This window comes from Garra rufa, chromosome 3 (genome assembly GCF_049309525.1).
Source record: "Garra rufa chromosome 3, GarRuf1.0, whole genome shotgun sequence".
Classification (NCBI taxonomy): domain Eukaryota; kingdom Metazoa; phylum Chordata; class Actinopteri; order Cypriniformes; family Cyprinidae; genus Garra; species Garra rufa.
This window is the reverse complement of record NC_133363.1, coordinates 29,962,003-29,977,573: the sequence shown is the minus strand read 5'-3', so window position 1 is coordinate 29,977,573 and position 15,571 is coordinate 29,962,003. Positions and strand designations below refer to the sequence as shown.

The 15,571-nt window shown below is 37.6% G+C and overlaps 1 protein-coding gene across 1 annotated transcript in view; it reads left to right on the top strand.

The window, feature by feature from the left end:
• The window catches only part of lmbr1 (limb development membrane protein 1), a 44,570-nt gene that overhangs the window by 23,532 nt on the left and 5,467 nt on the right, over positions 1–15,571 (top strand). The window contains exons 10-15 of the mRNA XM_073835895.1: positions 1,937–2,013; positions 2,157–2,234; positions 6,840–6,913; positions 7,101–7,191; positions 8,958–9,024; positions 13,468–13,629. Coding sequence (XP_073691996.1) covers positions 1,937–2,013; positions 2,157–2,234; positions 6,840–6,913; positions 7,101–7,191; positions 8,958–9,024; positions 13,468–13,629 — 549 coding nt within the window. The remainder of the gene's footprint in view (positions 1–1,936; positions 2,014–2,156; positions 2,235–6,839; positions 6,914–7,100; positions 7,192–8,957; positions 9,025–13,467; positions 13,630–15,571) is intronic.

Below are 15,571 nucleotides of genomic sequence, written 5' to 3'. Positions count from 1 at the left end.
AGAGAGGTGTGACATGGGCCTTTTTGGGCTCATTGAAGACCAGTCGTGCTGCTGCATTCTGAATCATTTGTAGAGGTTTGATTGTACATGCTGGAAGACCAGCTAAAAGAGCATTGCAGTAGTCCAGCCTGGAAATGACCAGGGCCTGGACGAGGAGTTGTGCAGCATGCTCTGTTAGGAAGGGCCTGATCTTTCTGATGTTGTGCAATGCAAACCTGCAAGATCGAGCAGTCTTAGCTATGTGGTCTTTAAAAGTCAATTGGTCGTCAAAGATTACACCCAGATTTCTGGCTGAAGTCGATGGGGTAATTGTTGATGAACCTAACTGGATGGAGAAGTCATGTTGTAAAGATGCAGTGGCAGGAAAGTTTAGGAGATCCGTCTTTGCTAGATTGAGCTGTAGATGGTGTTCCTTCATCCATGCAGAGATATCCGTCAGGCAACCTGAGATCCGTGCGGCTACCGATGGATCGTCTGGTTTGAATGAAAGATAGAGCTGTGTGTCATCAGCATAGCAATGGTAGGAGAAGCCATGTGCCTGTATGATGGGGCCCAGAGAAGTAGTGTATATGGAGAAGAGGAGAGGTCCAAGAACTGATCCCTGAGGAACCCCAGTGACCAGTTGATGAGTTTTGGATATCTCCCCTCACCAAGCCACTCTGAAAGACCTACCAGAGAGATAGGATTTGAACCAGCGAAGTGAAGTCCCTGTGATGCCCAGCGATGAGAGGGTGGACAGGAGGATCTGTTTTAATAGTTAGCTTTAAAGGAGAAGTTCACTTCCACAACAAAAATGTACAGATAATTCACTCACCTCCTTGTCATTTCAAGATGTTTGTGTCTTTCTTTTTCAGTCAATAAGAAATTGTTTTTGAGGAAAACATTTCAGGAATTATCTCTATATAGTGGACTTCAGTGGTGCCCCCAAATTTGAACTGCCAAAATGCAGCTTCAAATGGCTCTAAACGAACCCAGCCAAGGAAGTAGGGTCTTACCTAGCGAAACGATTGGTCATTTTCTAAACAAATTGACAATTTATATACTTTTTAGCCTCAAACAGTCATCTAAAAACTTTTAATCTCGTTTTCTTCTCCAACTTCAAAATCGCCCTTTGAAGCTGGAAGTTTGGAAGTCCACCATATGGAGATAATTCTTGAAATGTTTTCGTCAAGAAACATATTTTTTTTACGACTGAAGAAAAATAGACATGAACATCTTGAATGACAAGGGGGTGAGTAAATTATCTGTAAAGTTTTGTTCTGGAAATAAACTATTTTACATTTTTTTGGATCATCAATCATCAAAGCTCAGTAAATATTGGTCACAGACAGAGATTTACTTAATTTTCACCAAGCTGATTACTCCCTGAAAATCTCATAGATCATGTTTTCAGGCCTTTTTAAGTCTTGACATAACAAAGTGGTTATATCTAAATGTATGAGTTGTTTGTTTACTTCTTAAAGTAAGTATTCCCATTAACACCATTATGTTGTTTATTCAGACTGATTCGTAAAAGAGCATGAACACAAGAGGCGGGATTTATCACATAAACCAATCACAGCCAAACATGACCAATCATATCTAATCATATTGCAATTGAGGCATTGCTTCCTGTCACATGACTTTCCCTCATTCATTCTAAATTACCCTCCACCAAACTCACCACACGCTGTTAAAACTCAATGGGCTCAGGGGAAGCGAGAGAGACGCGGTCTCCTGCTGTAACTTTACCTGCTGAAGTCACTAATGGACAATGTTAAAAAAAACGAAAGTGACTTATACACTTTTTAATGTTATATTTTGTAATATTAGCATTGTTTTAGTTTTATACTATTTTTTTTTTTTTCTTGAGGAGACACTGCCTCCCATGCAAACACCCCTGGAACAGTTAGTCAGAAACATGCACTACAATAGTTTTTCTCACCCTCTGTCCTAGAAAGGAGAAAAAAGGCCTCCGCCTGGGAAAAGAACCTTCTTTACCCCATAGTGATGCTGATCCTGCTTGCTGGAACGGTACGTGTTTATTTAGACTTTGCAGGGTTATCATAACCAACCACAAAGCATGTGACCTGATGCAGTTTATTTCATAAGTTGGTTTGATGTTTCCTTCTACTGTTTATACTGCTTATGTTTGTTTCTATCTGTGCTGCTCGCAGGCGATTTCTGTTCTCCTGGTTGCCCTGAACATTGTGTACTTGCTCGTTGATGAGACGGCTTTGCCGAAGGGTTCAACGGTAAGAAAAATGCAAGTCAACAAACTTGAAAATGTAAACAAATACTCAGCTTTTCTTTCACTTGCTCCCTCTCTCTCTGTCTCTCTACGGCTGTGTCCTGCAAAAATCATGCTTTGCGTCGAGTCACACTGAATTCCAGATATGCTCAGGTGTGCGCAGGTTGAGATGTGTATCGTGTCGCTGCTGTTTGATGCTCTTTATCAGAGTTACATTCGCATTCGCTCTGCTTGATGTCAATTCAAAGGCACTCACGGTACTGTACGTGTGTTAAACTCTGGACACAGACCTCATTCGTCTGGGTGTTTTGAATACTTTGCCGAGGTCCTTTCAGTCAAAGCTCTGTAATGAAACCATCATTTAACCTTTGTGCAATTTTCGACTGTTCGTCAGTTCTCTTTGACAAGGAAATTACAAGCCGCGGCCGATTGAATACGGGTGCAAGTCAGTTTACCACTGAATTGAGCTTGGACAGGTAAATGGTTTAACAGGTTCATGGGAATGGTTACATCATTTCCTGTTTTCTCAAAGGCGAACTTTTTTTTTTCTCTATACAATGATGGTCTTATCTCACTCACCACTCCCACCTGCCGTCCCAGCTTCATACCTTTTTTCTTTGTCTTCCCACAACAAAGGAAATTCAACGTATCCTTTCAGTTTGATAGTGTTGAGCTGCTTTATAAGAGTGCCCGCTCCCTATTCTAATTATTTTATTAGTGTCGATATTTGCCTTGGCATGATGCTTGACTGAAAATCCCCCAAATTACACTTGTCACAGTGTTCAGAGACGAAGGGCCCTCTTGACAGGCTGGTTAATGGTTTATGCGTTTGATGAGCTGGACGGGTGCCATGCTTAAGATCTCATGTAACCACGACAACCCAGCAGCGGTGTCTGAACGTCTGTTTGATGGTTTTTACGTTGTGGTGGGGGTGGGCCGGCATTCCGCAACATTTTTAAGAGAGATTGATGCGAGTTAAGGTAACCAGGTTAACGCCGAGACCGTCAGATAAGACAGGGTGTCGTAAATGTGACTATGATGTAAGGAGATCTAATGCAATGGCACTGCTTGCATTAAGCTGTCTGATGCACTGTTGCTAATGACTGCAATAAAAGTCTTATTGCTGTCACTCCCCATGGATTCAGAATTATTGTCGATGCTAAAAACAGCCTCATTAATGTCCGCTTCTCATCCGAACTCGTATCTCACGTGTCATACGGAGCAGAAGGACTGATGGAATGGGAAACGAGATGAGAGGGAATGCGCGAGAGATCATATTTCTCTTTTTGACCTCTGAACCTTTGACGAGAGTCAACAGATGACACTTAACCTGTCAGTAAACATCTTTCTAAAAAAAAAAAGAGACAATGAAAAAAGGCCTGTCTAATCCATGATTAGTTTTTTTGGGTGCTTTTTTTTCGGTTATTATCCTTCATCGGAGGTAGCTGAGGCACATCAAAACATGTAGCGTGGTTAGGACACACCTGAAGGAAGGTACACACACAGATATCCTTAAACTCACTCAATCACAGGTGTTAAGCAGCGCCTACAAACACCTGACACCGCTCTGAGCAAAAGGGAGATTTGAAATCCAGTCCAGTTCAATAATATCAGTCAGTTATGGTTCTAAGTTAAAGAGGTCATACAGGGCTCTTTTAAGGAGCACAGTCAAAATTTCAGGACCACCTTCTAATCAATAGTCAAAAAATCTTATCAAAAATTTGCCTTTCCATTATGAGATGATATTTGACTCCTTAAAGTGATTTAATTTTGTTTTTACCTTTGTAATGGAATTTTTGGCAACTTTATTAAAAGTATGTCATCTTTTTATGTCAAATCTAAAAAAAATGTAAATATAATATTTCAAATTAAAACAACAAAAAAAGAACAAGTCGAATAAGTTACCAATCAAATTAAGTCAATATTAACAAAATGTATTTGTACTACAGAGGTGGGGCAGAAGAAAGCAAAAGTGGCTTGTAGGTGTATTTTAATGTTTAATAAGGTTCAGAGGTGGCATTAATGCAATCAAATTCATAAATTCATGTTGAGATTAATGTTTTATATATATTTTTTAAATATACAGAACTAATAAATGTTTAAAATAACTGAAAAGATACTTTAAAAATTAAAATGAATCTGCCAGTAGGTGGCGGCAAGTCACTGATTTAATTACAGAATCATATCATTCATTTGATTCGTTTGAAGGCTGATCCATTCAGGAATAAACCAAGTGACTTTCTTTATGAATGGGAACTTGAATCATGGACTCACTAGATTTGTTTAAAAACATGTTAATTCATAAACGAAACAAAGCTGAGTTTGAATGTAGATGCGCAGTGGCTCAGCTGTGAATTGTTTCAGACTATTTTTGATGACGAAATAGAGCAAAATCAGGCAGTAGTGTTATAGTCAGACAATGTAAGTCACTTAATATTAACTTCTTGTTTATTGAACTGTTGTATTAAATCAATATCTCATTTACAAACTCCCTTAAAAATCATTAAAAGCTGTCACTCATCTTAGTTCATTGCAATCTCACAGAGTTCCATTATAATCAACGAAGCTCTCTACACAGCACAATGAATCTCTTATTTACACTGTCTCTTCACTTTGTTTATGAAAGGATTCGTGAGATATGTCCGTGATACATTACTCAACGTTGCAAAAATGCATAGAAACCTTTGAAGCTCCTCTTAGCACAAACAGAAATATGCTGATCGGGTCAGTCGCACATGGTGCAATCTCATCATTCTGTGCTCTGATTGGCCAGCAATCCAGTGCGCTGTGATTGGCCGAATACCTCAAGCATGTGATGGAAATGTTATTTGGAATATCAGCAGACACCCATTATAAACAAGGCATTTGTTGCATCCTGTGGGGACATAATTACTGACTGTATTTTTACATGCAAATTTTTTTAATATGAAAACATACTTACAAGGCTGTAAGTCAGAAGCACCAGACTGTCCTTGCAAAGTTGGAATTGCCCCACTTTAAAAAACAGGTTCAGGAAATATTCCTCCATAAAATGCGCTGCACACACTTGAATATTTGAGTTGGAACAGTGTTGTAAATATACCTAAACCACTGATTTCTAGTTGTGACCTCTTTTTTTAAGGCCAAACAAAGTAGTTTTATTTCGCAATGAAACAAAGTGTCACCACGACATGGCGGCAACGGCAACAATACTACAGTGAGAATAAAAGTTCTGTCTTTTTTCTTTACGTATACATTTGAGCGGTGTTCCCACACAATGATGTAGATTTGTGGGGGCGTGTTTGAATGAGGAGTTTTAGGAAGGCGTGGTTGAGTCTTAACTAAGAATATCTCTGGGTTTGAGAGTTTAATCTCTGCGACTTTACGGATCTTATATATGCACGAACAGCTTGTAACACTCCAAAGACAAAGGAAAACATGAAATCGTATCATATGACCCCTTTAAATGTCAATCAATGTTGGGTTGAAACTGGACATATGTGATTTTTTTTTTTTATATATAATATAATAATAAAATTCTTGGGTTGAATGCATTGCGGTTTTATGTTGTTTTTTTTCTCCACTGCTAGCTAACTTTTTGGATGTTCACTTATATAACAGTTTGAGTGTTTGATGATATTTTACAAGCAGGTGTTTGGTTGAGCTTCTCCGCTTTTTCAATCACATGTAAACCTTCTTCAAGCCTGTCATCAATAACAACAAGCAAGACTGACATTATAAAATCAGGTTCAGATTTGATCTAATCCGGTTAGAAAGATCATCATAAATATTTTTGTACGCTCTGTTGATTCTGAATCGGTCTGCTGTCAAATACACATCATTAGAACGAGAGTGATGATTGATTTTTATTTTATTTTTTTAACTTGTCAAGCCCAGACTAAGGTTGTTTTACATTGATAAATTATGTCAAATAAATGTTGGCTTTTATTGTAATAATTCCAATCCAAATATTCAGATCACATCAATGACTTCAAAAGATATTAAAGGCCTGAGATTGAAAAACGTTGTTTGCCAGCGCATTTGTTTTGGTTTCTTTTATTTTTTTTCCCACATTTTTCTCTTAATTTTTGGCAGCCATTCATTTTGTGCAGGCTCTTACTGTATAAGCACCACTGCTTTTTTTTTTTTTCCTTTTTCTTTTTTGTTTGAACACCTGCTCACATATTATGCGTGTGTGAGCGGCGGTGAATTTAAAAAGATTTCTTTCATCTGCTTCCATTCATTACTTCGCCAATTTCACTCTGTCTGTCCTCATTGGTGAGAGGGGAAACTTCACTAATCTGAGGTTTATATGTTTTATTTCTTCATAATAGCGTTCACTCAGAACAGCTCCAAATATTTGTGCCGCTTTTTTCTGCTCTCACTGCCTGAAGCACTGAGGTGTCAACACTGTAGTCTTATTTAGATTACACAGCTTCAGTTGTAACAGGAGCCTTTGCATTGGGCACGTTGCTAAAACACGTCCACTACATGCACTTACTCCATGTAAGAGTATTGCCTTAGTCTAGAGCCTCTTTGAGAGACACGCAAATGAATCATTCTGAAACCAAATTAAATGAGTTCATGAAAAATAACCATTGACACTAACTTCCACTATTTGTTTCTGCAGGAGAGAGATATTGGCAATGCCTCCTTATCCACATTTGGAGTCGCCCAGGCGGTTATTGAAATCATTCTCATTTTGTATCCTTTGCTGTGTGTGATACTCTAATGCTACATAAGCTCCAGTCTAGTGTTTGATCACAGATTGTGTGTGTTTAGTGAAAGGACTTAAAGTTGTTTGCTTATGATTGTTGTGAGGGTGTTCTAGAGGGAAATGTTAGTGAGTTGTTTGACAGAAACAACTGTGTTAGTCTTAACTCTTGAACAGTTATCTGATGGTCTCATCTGTGGTTGGATTTTATAGTCTTCGCATCTTTCAGGAGCTCACTCCCAGAAAGGACGACACCACCATGACAACGGTAATATCTGCAACACTGCTTCAGTTTTAAGGCCTGTTCACACAAGTTGGATTAATGTATAAAACCTTCACAAATTGTTCATTGTTCCAAAGCACTTTTCCAGTCCTGAGGATTTGAATTTTCTTCAGAATGTTTGAATACCTAAATATGTTGTTAAAGGCGAAGTTTTCTTCCAAAACAAAAATTTACAGATAATTTACTCATCCCCTTGTCATTCAAGATGTTTGTGTCTTTCTTTCTTTCTTTCTTTCTTTCTTCAGTCGATAAGAAATTGTTTTTTGAGGAAAACGTTTCAGGAATGATCCTCCATATAGTGGACTTCAGTGGTGCCCACAAATTTGAACTTCCAAAATGCAGTTTTAAATGCAACTTCAAATGGCTCTAAACAATCCCAGCTGAGGAAGTAGGGTCTTATCTAGTGAAACGATCTGTCATTTTCTAAACAAATTTAAAATTACAATTATAATTATACTTTTTAACCTCAAATACTCATCTTGTTTAGCTCTGGAGCAACTCTGTGTATTCCGGTTCAAGACAGTTATGGGGCGTACACACCAGACGCGACTTGCACGAATAAATCACGCTATCCGCGCGTAGTTGGATGCTTGAACATTTTGAGTTTACTCGCTTCATTCGCACGTGAAATTTACTTCACAACAGACGTGAATTCGCGTCATGGGAGGGGCTTCTGCCACTCGTCAGCGGGAAAGTAGTTGTAAAATAGGTGAATGAGCTCAATTTGCCAGCTTTAGCTTGCTTGTAGTCTCAATATGTATATACATGTAGGTCAAATTGAGTAAAGAACGTTTTTTAAAACTTACCAGATTGTCCGACCTCTTCACTCACTTTCTTCCAAGCAAGATCCTTTTTATTCCTGTTTCTATAAAAGTACAAAGATGTATCGTACAGCTCCGAGTAACCACAGACAGCAACGGTGATTTTGTCCTCCATTGTTGTTTCGGATTTCTGCCTCCGTCACTGCTAGAGCAAGCTCCTGATTGGTTAACGCGGCGCGAATTTTCGCCAAAGTTCAAATTTTTCAACTCGCCCGAAACGCTCAATTCGCGCGAATCGCACCGCAGGTAGGTCTATCACGTCTTTGCATTGACTTAACATGTAAATCACTCGCGCTTAACGCGCCATTCGCGTCAGGTGTGAACGAACCATTAGGGTAGGTCGAAAAAACTCCCATCCCATTTTCTCCTCCAACTTCAAAATTGTCCTGCATCACTGCAAAAATACAGACCCAAGTGTTTACAAAGTAAACGTGCAAAGAAGGTCAAACGCCTTTTACAGAAAAAGTTAAAACAGCGATGTAGGACGATTTTGAAGTTGGAAAAGAAAATGAGATGGGAGTTTTTCGACATACCCTAACTGTCATGAACCATGTAGACTGTGTAGAGCCCTTTAAAGCTGCATTTAAACTGCATTTTGGAAGGTAAAAATCGGAGGCACCACTGAAGTCCACTATATGGAGAGAAATCCTGAAATGTTTTCTTCAAAAAACATAATTTCTTTACGACTGAAGAAAGAAAGACATGAACATCTTGGAAGAGAAGGGGGTGGGTAAATTATCTGTTAATGTTTGTTCTGGAAGTGAACTTCTACAAGAATCTGAACAATGAAATAAAAAATACATATTGCATTATAACATTTTTTACTTAATTTAAAGGAGTTCAGTGATATGCATTGTTTTAGCCATCATCTATTGGATCTTTTGTCACATATTTAATTTGGAATGGTGGAAATGTTTTTTTTTCTTGTAGATCATCGGTTGCTGTGTATCCATTCTAGTTCTGAGCTCGGCCTTGCCTGTGATGTCCCGAACACTTGGTGAGCTCCTCCTGACCTGCATGTGTACACTATCCTTCATAAGCGTATTAAGTGTATTTCTAGGGGTTGCCATTAACATTCAATTAAATGTTTGTTTGTGTTTGAATGCTGCCGTTTATACAAATTTTCCAGCTGCATTGACGTATACACATACAGGCAAACTCATTTCCACTGTTAAGATTTAACAAGTTACATTCCAATAGGATTTGCCAAAGAGATTTTGCACAAGAATGGAGCGAGACGAGCAGCCGTCACAATAGCTGCAATAAACAACATGGCAAGCTACAGACACAGCTGTTCAAATAGCATTGTGTGTATGTGCGAGTGAATGAGTGAGTACAGTGACTCACTGGGAGACTCAAAAAAATATCAACATTTTGGTTGCACTGCACTGAATAGATGAAAGGAGAGGCTGCATGAAGTAGTTTTTTTTTTTTTTGACCAAAGAATTTCAACAACTTTGGTCATACAGAGTCTCAGACAAATTAAAACACATTTACTGTCAAGTAGACTCACAGACAACCCCTGTGTGGAAAGATGGAAGTCCTGCAGAAATACTGTGTGTGTGTATTTGTATACAATATGTACAGGTTTCGCTATATGTGTGAGGTCCAAAATATCCTCTTTACTCAAACATGTTCTCACTTACTATAGCAAAACATGTTGAACACCAGCTACTGAGACGGACATCACTAGTTAAAAAAAGCTTATAAATCGGCTGAATCGTGTTTTTGTAGAGATTACGTTTAGGGTTTGGATTCGGGTTAAGTGCTAGGACAAATGTGACCCTGGACCACAAAACCAGTCATAAGGGTCAATTATTTAAAATTGAGATTTATACATCATCTGAAAGCTGAATAAATAAGCTTTTTGAATAAATTAGGACAATATATGGCCAGGATACAACTCTTTGAAAATCTAGAATCTGAGGGTGCAAAAAAAATCAAAATATTGAGAAAATCGCCTTGTAAAGTTGTCCAAATTTAAGTTGTTAGCAATGCATATTACTGATCGAAAAATAAGTTTTGATATATTTACGGAAGGAAATTTACAAAATATTTTCATAAAACATGATCATTACTTAATGTCCTAATGATTTTTGGCATAAAAGAAAACTTTATAATTTTGACCCATACAATGTACTTTTGGCTGTTGCTACAAATATACCTGTGCTATGACTGGTTTAGTGGTCCAGAGTCACATATCATTAACCTGATGTAAAACAATGGAGGTCTATAAGATGTCCTCACTAATATATTGAAATATTGTATGTGCGCACTTGTACAGCTATCTTTGTGAGAGCCGGTTTGAGTTTTAGACCATCAGAGTGAGGACAGTTTTGTAAAGACCTCTTTAAAGGCTCAAGACTTGGATTTAGGGATCAGGTTATAATTGGGTAAAGTTTAGGGTATGGGTTTAGGTGAGGCACTTAGTTCTGATGGGTGGGTTTAGGGTAAGAAGCTAGAGATTGCATTGTGTCAGAGTATGTCCCCACAAGGATAGGAATACCAGTAGATTTTGACCTTGTGGGGACATTTCTCAGGTCCCCATGAGGAAACAGGCTTATAAATCATGCACAATGAGTTTTTTTGAGGAAGTAAAAGTGTGCACAATCTCCTGTGAGGGCTAGGTTTAGGTGTAGGGTAGGTGTAGGGCGATAGAAAGTACGGTTTGTACAGTAGAAAAACCATTGTGGCTATGGAATGTCCCCATAAAACATGTAAACACAACATGTGTGTGTGTGTGTGTGTGTGTGTGTGTGTGTGTGCGCGCGCATACATAAACAGACTGGAGCCTGTTGAAAATGTGGGAAAGGCAAACTTGGGTGACAGCAATGACTTTTACACAGACGGTTAACAAGTCTCACCTTAACACTCTGCTTTTTAACAGTGTTAAACCCTTGATTATTATTTTCCCATGTTCTGAGAAGTAGGTTACTTGAGTTTCTTTATTTCATTAAGCCATTACAAGGGGTCATCTGACAAAAGGATTTGTTAAATGAAAGATTTGAACATAAGAGAGTGCCATTCACCTAAAGTTTTATGCCATTATGTAAATGTAACATGGCTGTCAGTGACTAGCGGTTATAGGCCTTGTTGTATTTTAAGGATTTCAGATGTTATTAGATTCTATGCAGTTAATTTACTTACTGAATTTGACCACAGCCAAAAAAAATCGGTCATGCACAACAGAAACCTTTTAAAAAATAGCACATCTATTTCCAAGTGCATATTTAAAGGATACCTATTATGCCCCTTTTTACAAGATGTAATGTAAGTCTCAGTTGTCTCCAGAATGTGTTTGTAAAGTTTCAGTTAATACTCTACAGATCATTTATTATATCATTTTGAAAATGCCTATTTTAAGTGGAAGCTCAAATGCTTTTTTTCATGCATGTCTCTTTAAATGCAAATGAGCTGCTGCTCCCCGCCCTTTTGTAGATTAGGGCTGTGCCTTTACAGCTCGAAATTCAGATTGCTGCTAAAAAATATCTGTTTGATTTTTATTATCATGTCAATCGTGCTGAAATCATGTGTTTTAAACCATATTAGTTTACTTCTAGTTAACTTCTGATATAGGGTTTTCTGAGCACACGCATCCGAAGCATGCGCACAGAAAGCGTCTGTCACACGGCATGTGAGTGCTAAACTAAGTTCTCTTTCATGTCTTATTGCGCTTAAACTGTGAAATACACACTAGTTTATGTTAAAAACAAAAACTAATTTACTGGGTTGATGTCTCAATTATAGTACTTACATTCATAAAAAGTCAGATTTTCATGATATGTCACCTTTGAATAATTGTATGTTTTCTGTTTAGAATTCTACTCAGTTTAAATGTGGTTCTCTTTACAACTACGTTTAAACATTACAGAGTATAGAAATTAGTCATTGCTCTTATTAACTGGTGATGAAGTCCAGAAAAGCGCCTTTAATTATGTTTGATTTGTTTACTTTATCCTAGTGCAGTTGTCTCTCCTATTAGGACTGGCAAAAAATACAAGGGATTTATAAAGGTAAAAATCCTAGGGAAGAAAAATCACAAAGTGTGTTTAAAAAAAAAAGAGAGAGATAAAATTATTTGGTATAACTAATGAATCCATTTCAGGTTGTAGGTCTTTTTCAGTAATTAGTGGATGCTGGACAGCCAAAAAAAATTTTTAAGCTGGCCAGTGAGTCTGAAAACTAAGCACATCTAACTGAGGATGTAAATGTTTGCCCACAGATGAAAACTTGACCCTTTTTTTTACCACTTTCAACTCATTTTTTTATTTTTTTGGTGATGCATGAGATTTTGAATGGGAAACATTGAAGTTGTTTTAAGTCATTCTCAGGAGTCAGCCTGTTGTACCTAATGTTTTATTTAGAGGTAGTCCAGAAAAAGGTTGAGTTATAATGTTATTTAAAGGAGCACCCAAAAGCAGGACAGAGGAGGGAGGGGGGAAGTGGGAGGTGGGAGGTGGGGGGAATCGTACCCAATAGGACAAGCCATGATGCATTTAAAGGGGGGAAAAGGGAGGCAGCTTGTTCCTTTTTGAAATATGAAGCCAGTTGAACTCTGATTATACTGTGATTTTAAGTGTTTAATTTGTAGTCGGTTTTTAAAAAAGGATAAATGGTTGTTAATCATTTATCTGTCTTCAGTGTTTTATTTGAAATAAGAAAGTTTGAAATGAAAGTATTTTCTATACATTACTAACATGAAAAATTGAATTTTCAGGAGGTTAAATCACTTAAAAGTGATCTCTTTAAAACATTCAGTCATTTTAATGATAAATGCACTTGTATTTTTAGCCTTATTTTATCTTATTCTTATCCCAGCTGTTTGAAGTGATAAAGTGATGTTAATTCATGTCAAATTGCACATGCTGTATTCAGTATGATTAAGTTAGGCAATCACTTGTTTGGCAACTTGACAACACAATACTCAAATTTCATTTTTTTATGCTGTACAAATACCATTTCATTTGAATGTGCTTACGCAACCTGTGGCCATGGATCATTTAGCCATATAAAAATAGCAGACTGCAACTTGTCTGTTTTGTCTCAGAAAGTATGTTTTATTTCAAAATCACTTTTGTCTGACGACAATAAACATACTTCACTCTAACTGAAATATGACAGCAGATGGTAAATGGCAGACTTGCTTATCTAGGATGTGGGAAAAAAGATACTTTATTATTTTAATAATTAAATTTTAATTATAATCTGATTAAGATGGAGCTGTAGTCCTTTAAGTGTCTTTCAGAATGGCCTTCTTTTTATCACGTCTTCATCATGAGCCCTCACCTGCTCTTTCAATCCTTTCTTTCTTCTTATTTGTGCTTGGGACTTGAAGAGTGAGTTAAAAATGGCAAATCCTTTTAAGAAACTCCCACCAACTGTATGCCAAAAAAAAGAGAATCTGAAAATTGACCAATTTTCTGTCTCTTAATTTCTGCAGGAATAACAAGGTTTGATCTCCTGGGTGATTTCGGACGATTTAATTGGCTTGGAAATTTTTACATCGTACTTTCGTACAATCTTCTGTTTGCTGTGGTAACCACATTGTGTCTGATACGAAAATTCACATCTGCTGTGCGAGAGGAACTCCTCAAAGCCCTCGGTAATGTATTCTGCCTCCATTCTTCATTCTTCTAGCTCTTCTTTTGTACTTTAAAGGGGTCATGAACTGCCTTTTATTATTATTTTGTACATTTCCTTAAGATTCCCTAATAATGTCATCAAGATTTTTACATCGAAAAACATCAAGTAATAGGCTATTTTCTATCCTGTTTTTAACTCCCCCCTCATCAGAACCCTCTGTTTAAATAGGCATAGTGGATTGTAGACGTGGAAGTAAACACCCACAGCTATGATTGGCTAATAGTTGTGCATGCTTGACAGCCAACATCCTTCATAGATAGATGCTGCTGTGATTTAGGTCTGCACAATTCATCGAATTTCTAATCTCGTTCACGATTACCGATGCCACGATTACGTAAACGTTCAATTTAAAGGAACACTCCACTATTATTGGAAATAGGCTCATTCTCCAACTCCTCCAAAGTTAATAAGTTGAGTTTTACCATTTTGAAATCCATTCAGCCGTTCTCCTGTTCTGGCGATATCACTTTTAACCTAGCTTAGCATAGATCATTGAATCCTATTAGACCAATAGCATCGCGTTCAAAAATGACCAACGAGTTTCCATATTTGTCCTATTTAAAACTTGACTCTTCTGTAGTTATATCGTGTACTAAAACCGGTGGAAATGCAAAGCTTCAATTTTCTAGGCTGATAAGATTAGGAACTACACTCCCATTCCGGCGTAATAGTCAAGGAAGTTTGCTGCCGTAATAAGGCTGAAGCAGGAGCAGTAATACCACGCAGCACATGTGCAAATGCTAAACTAGCTGGGAACTCATTTCTGATAATACTCCGCCTGCTTCTGCCATGTTACGGCAGCAAACTTCCTTGACTATTACGCCGGAATGGGAGTGTAGTTCCTAATCTTATCAGCCTAGAAACTCACAGCTTTGCATTTCCACCGGGGTTAGTACACGATATAACTACAGAAGAGTCAAGTTTGAAATACAACAAATATGGAATCTCGTTGGTCATTTTTGAACGCGATGCTATTGGTCTAATAGGATTCAATGATCTATGCTAAGCTATGCTAAAAGTGATATCGCCAGAACAGGAGAACGGCTGAATGGATTTCAAAACGGTAAAAATCAACTTATTAACTCGGGGGGAGTTGGAGAATGAGCCTATTTCCAAAAAAAGTGGAGTGTTTCTTTAAGATAACTTTTTCCATCAACTGGTCACGATGCGCAACACCGCTGTATGCTGCGTCAAAGACGCGTGTGCCCTCTGGATGTAAACAAGCACGGATGAGAAGCACATGACGGAGCACGTGAGAGACGCTCTGGATGAAAGCGCACTTTCATTCTCTGACAGAAGATGGCGCTAAACATAATGCAGCCGTTACCCCGGAAACCCTGAAAACAAAACAGCTCTCGGTTTCTGAATAGTGTTGTGTATTTGCTATGGTGTTCATCACATTATCAATTAATTGCGACATGAAAATTGATAACGGCATATCCCTATGCATATTGCATATTTTTACTGTTTTTAAAGAAACCAAACCAATGTATCGCTGACATTTGTGGCAACGAGAAAAACTATAGAAGTATTTAAGGAGTAGTGTTTTCAGCTTGTTTTTTTATTTTTATATAAAATTATGGCATGTAGTTGCTTCAAACAATGGTATAAAGCCATTTAAAACCTCAATCAAGGTAAATTGCGATAATTGTAATTACAATTTCAAGGGAATAATTGACAATTATGATTTTTGTCATAATCGTGCAGCCCTATCAAAAACACAAATACTCGGTACAAATCAAATGATTTGTAAAAACACAATAGTGACCACATAATAAAAAGTAACTCACACTTGTGTGGTGCGACATTACTGTCTGATGCGATATAGTCAGCACAGCATTGTCCTTTATTTTCAGTCTTTCTAAAAATTTTGTGAACGAATCCGCGGTAAAAGAAGTGAA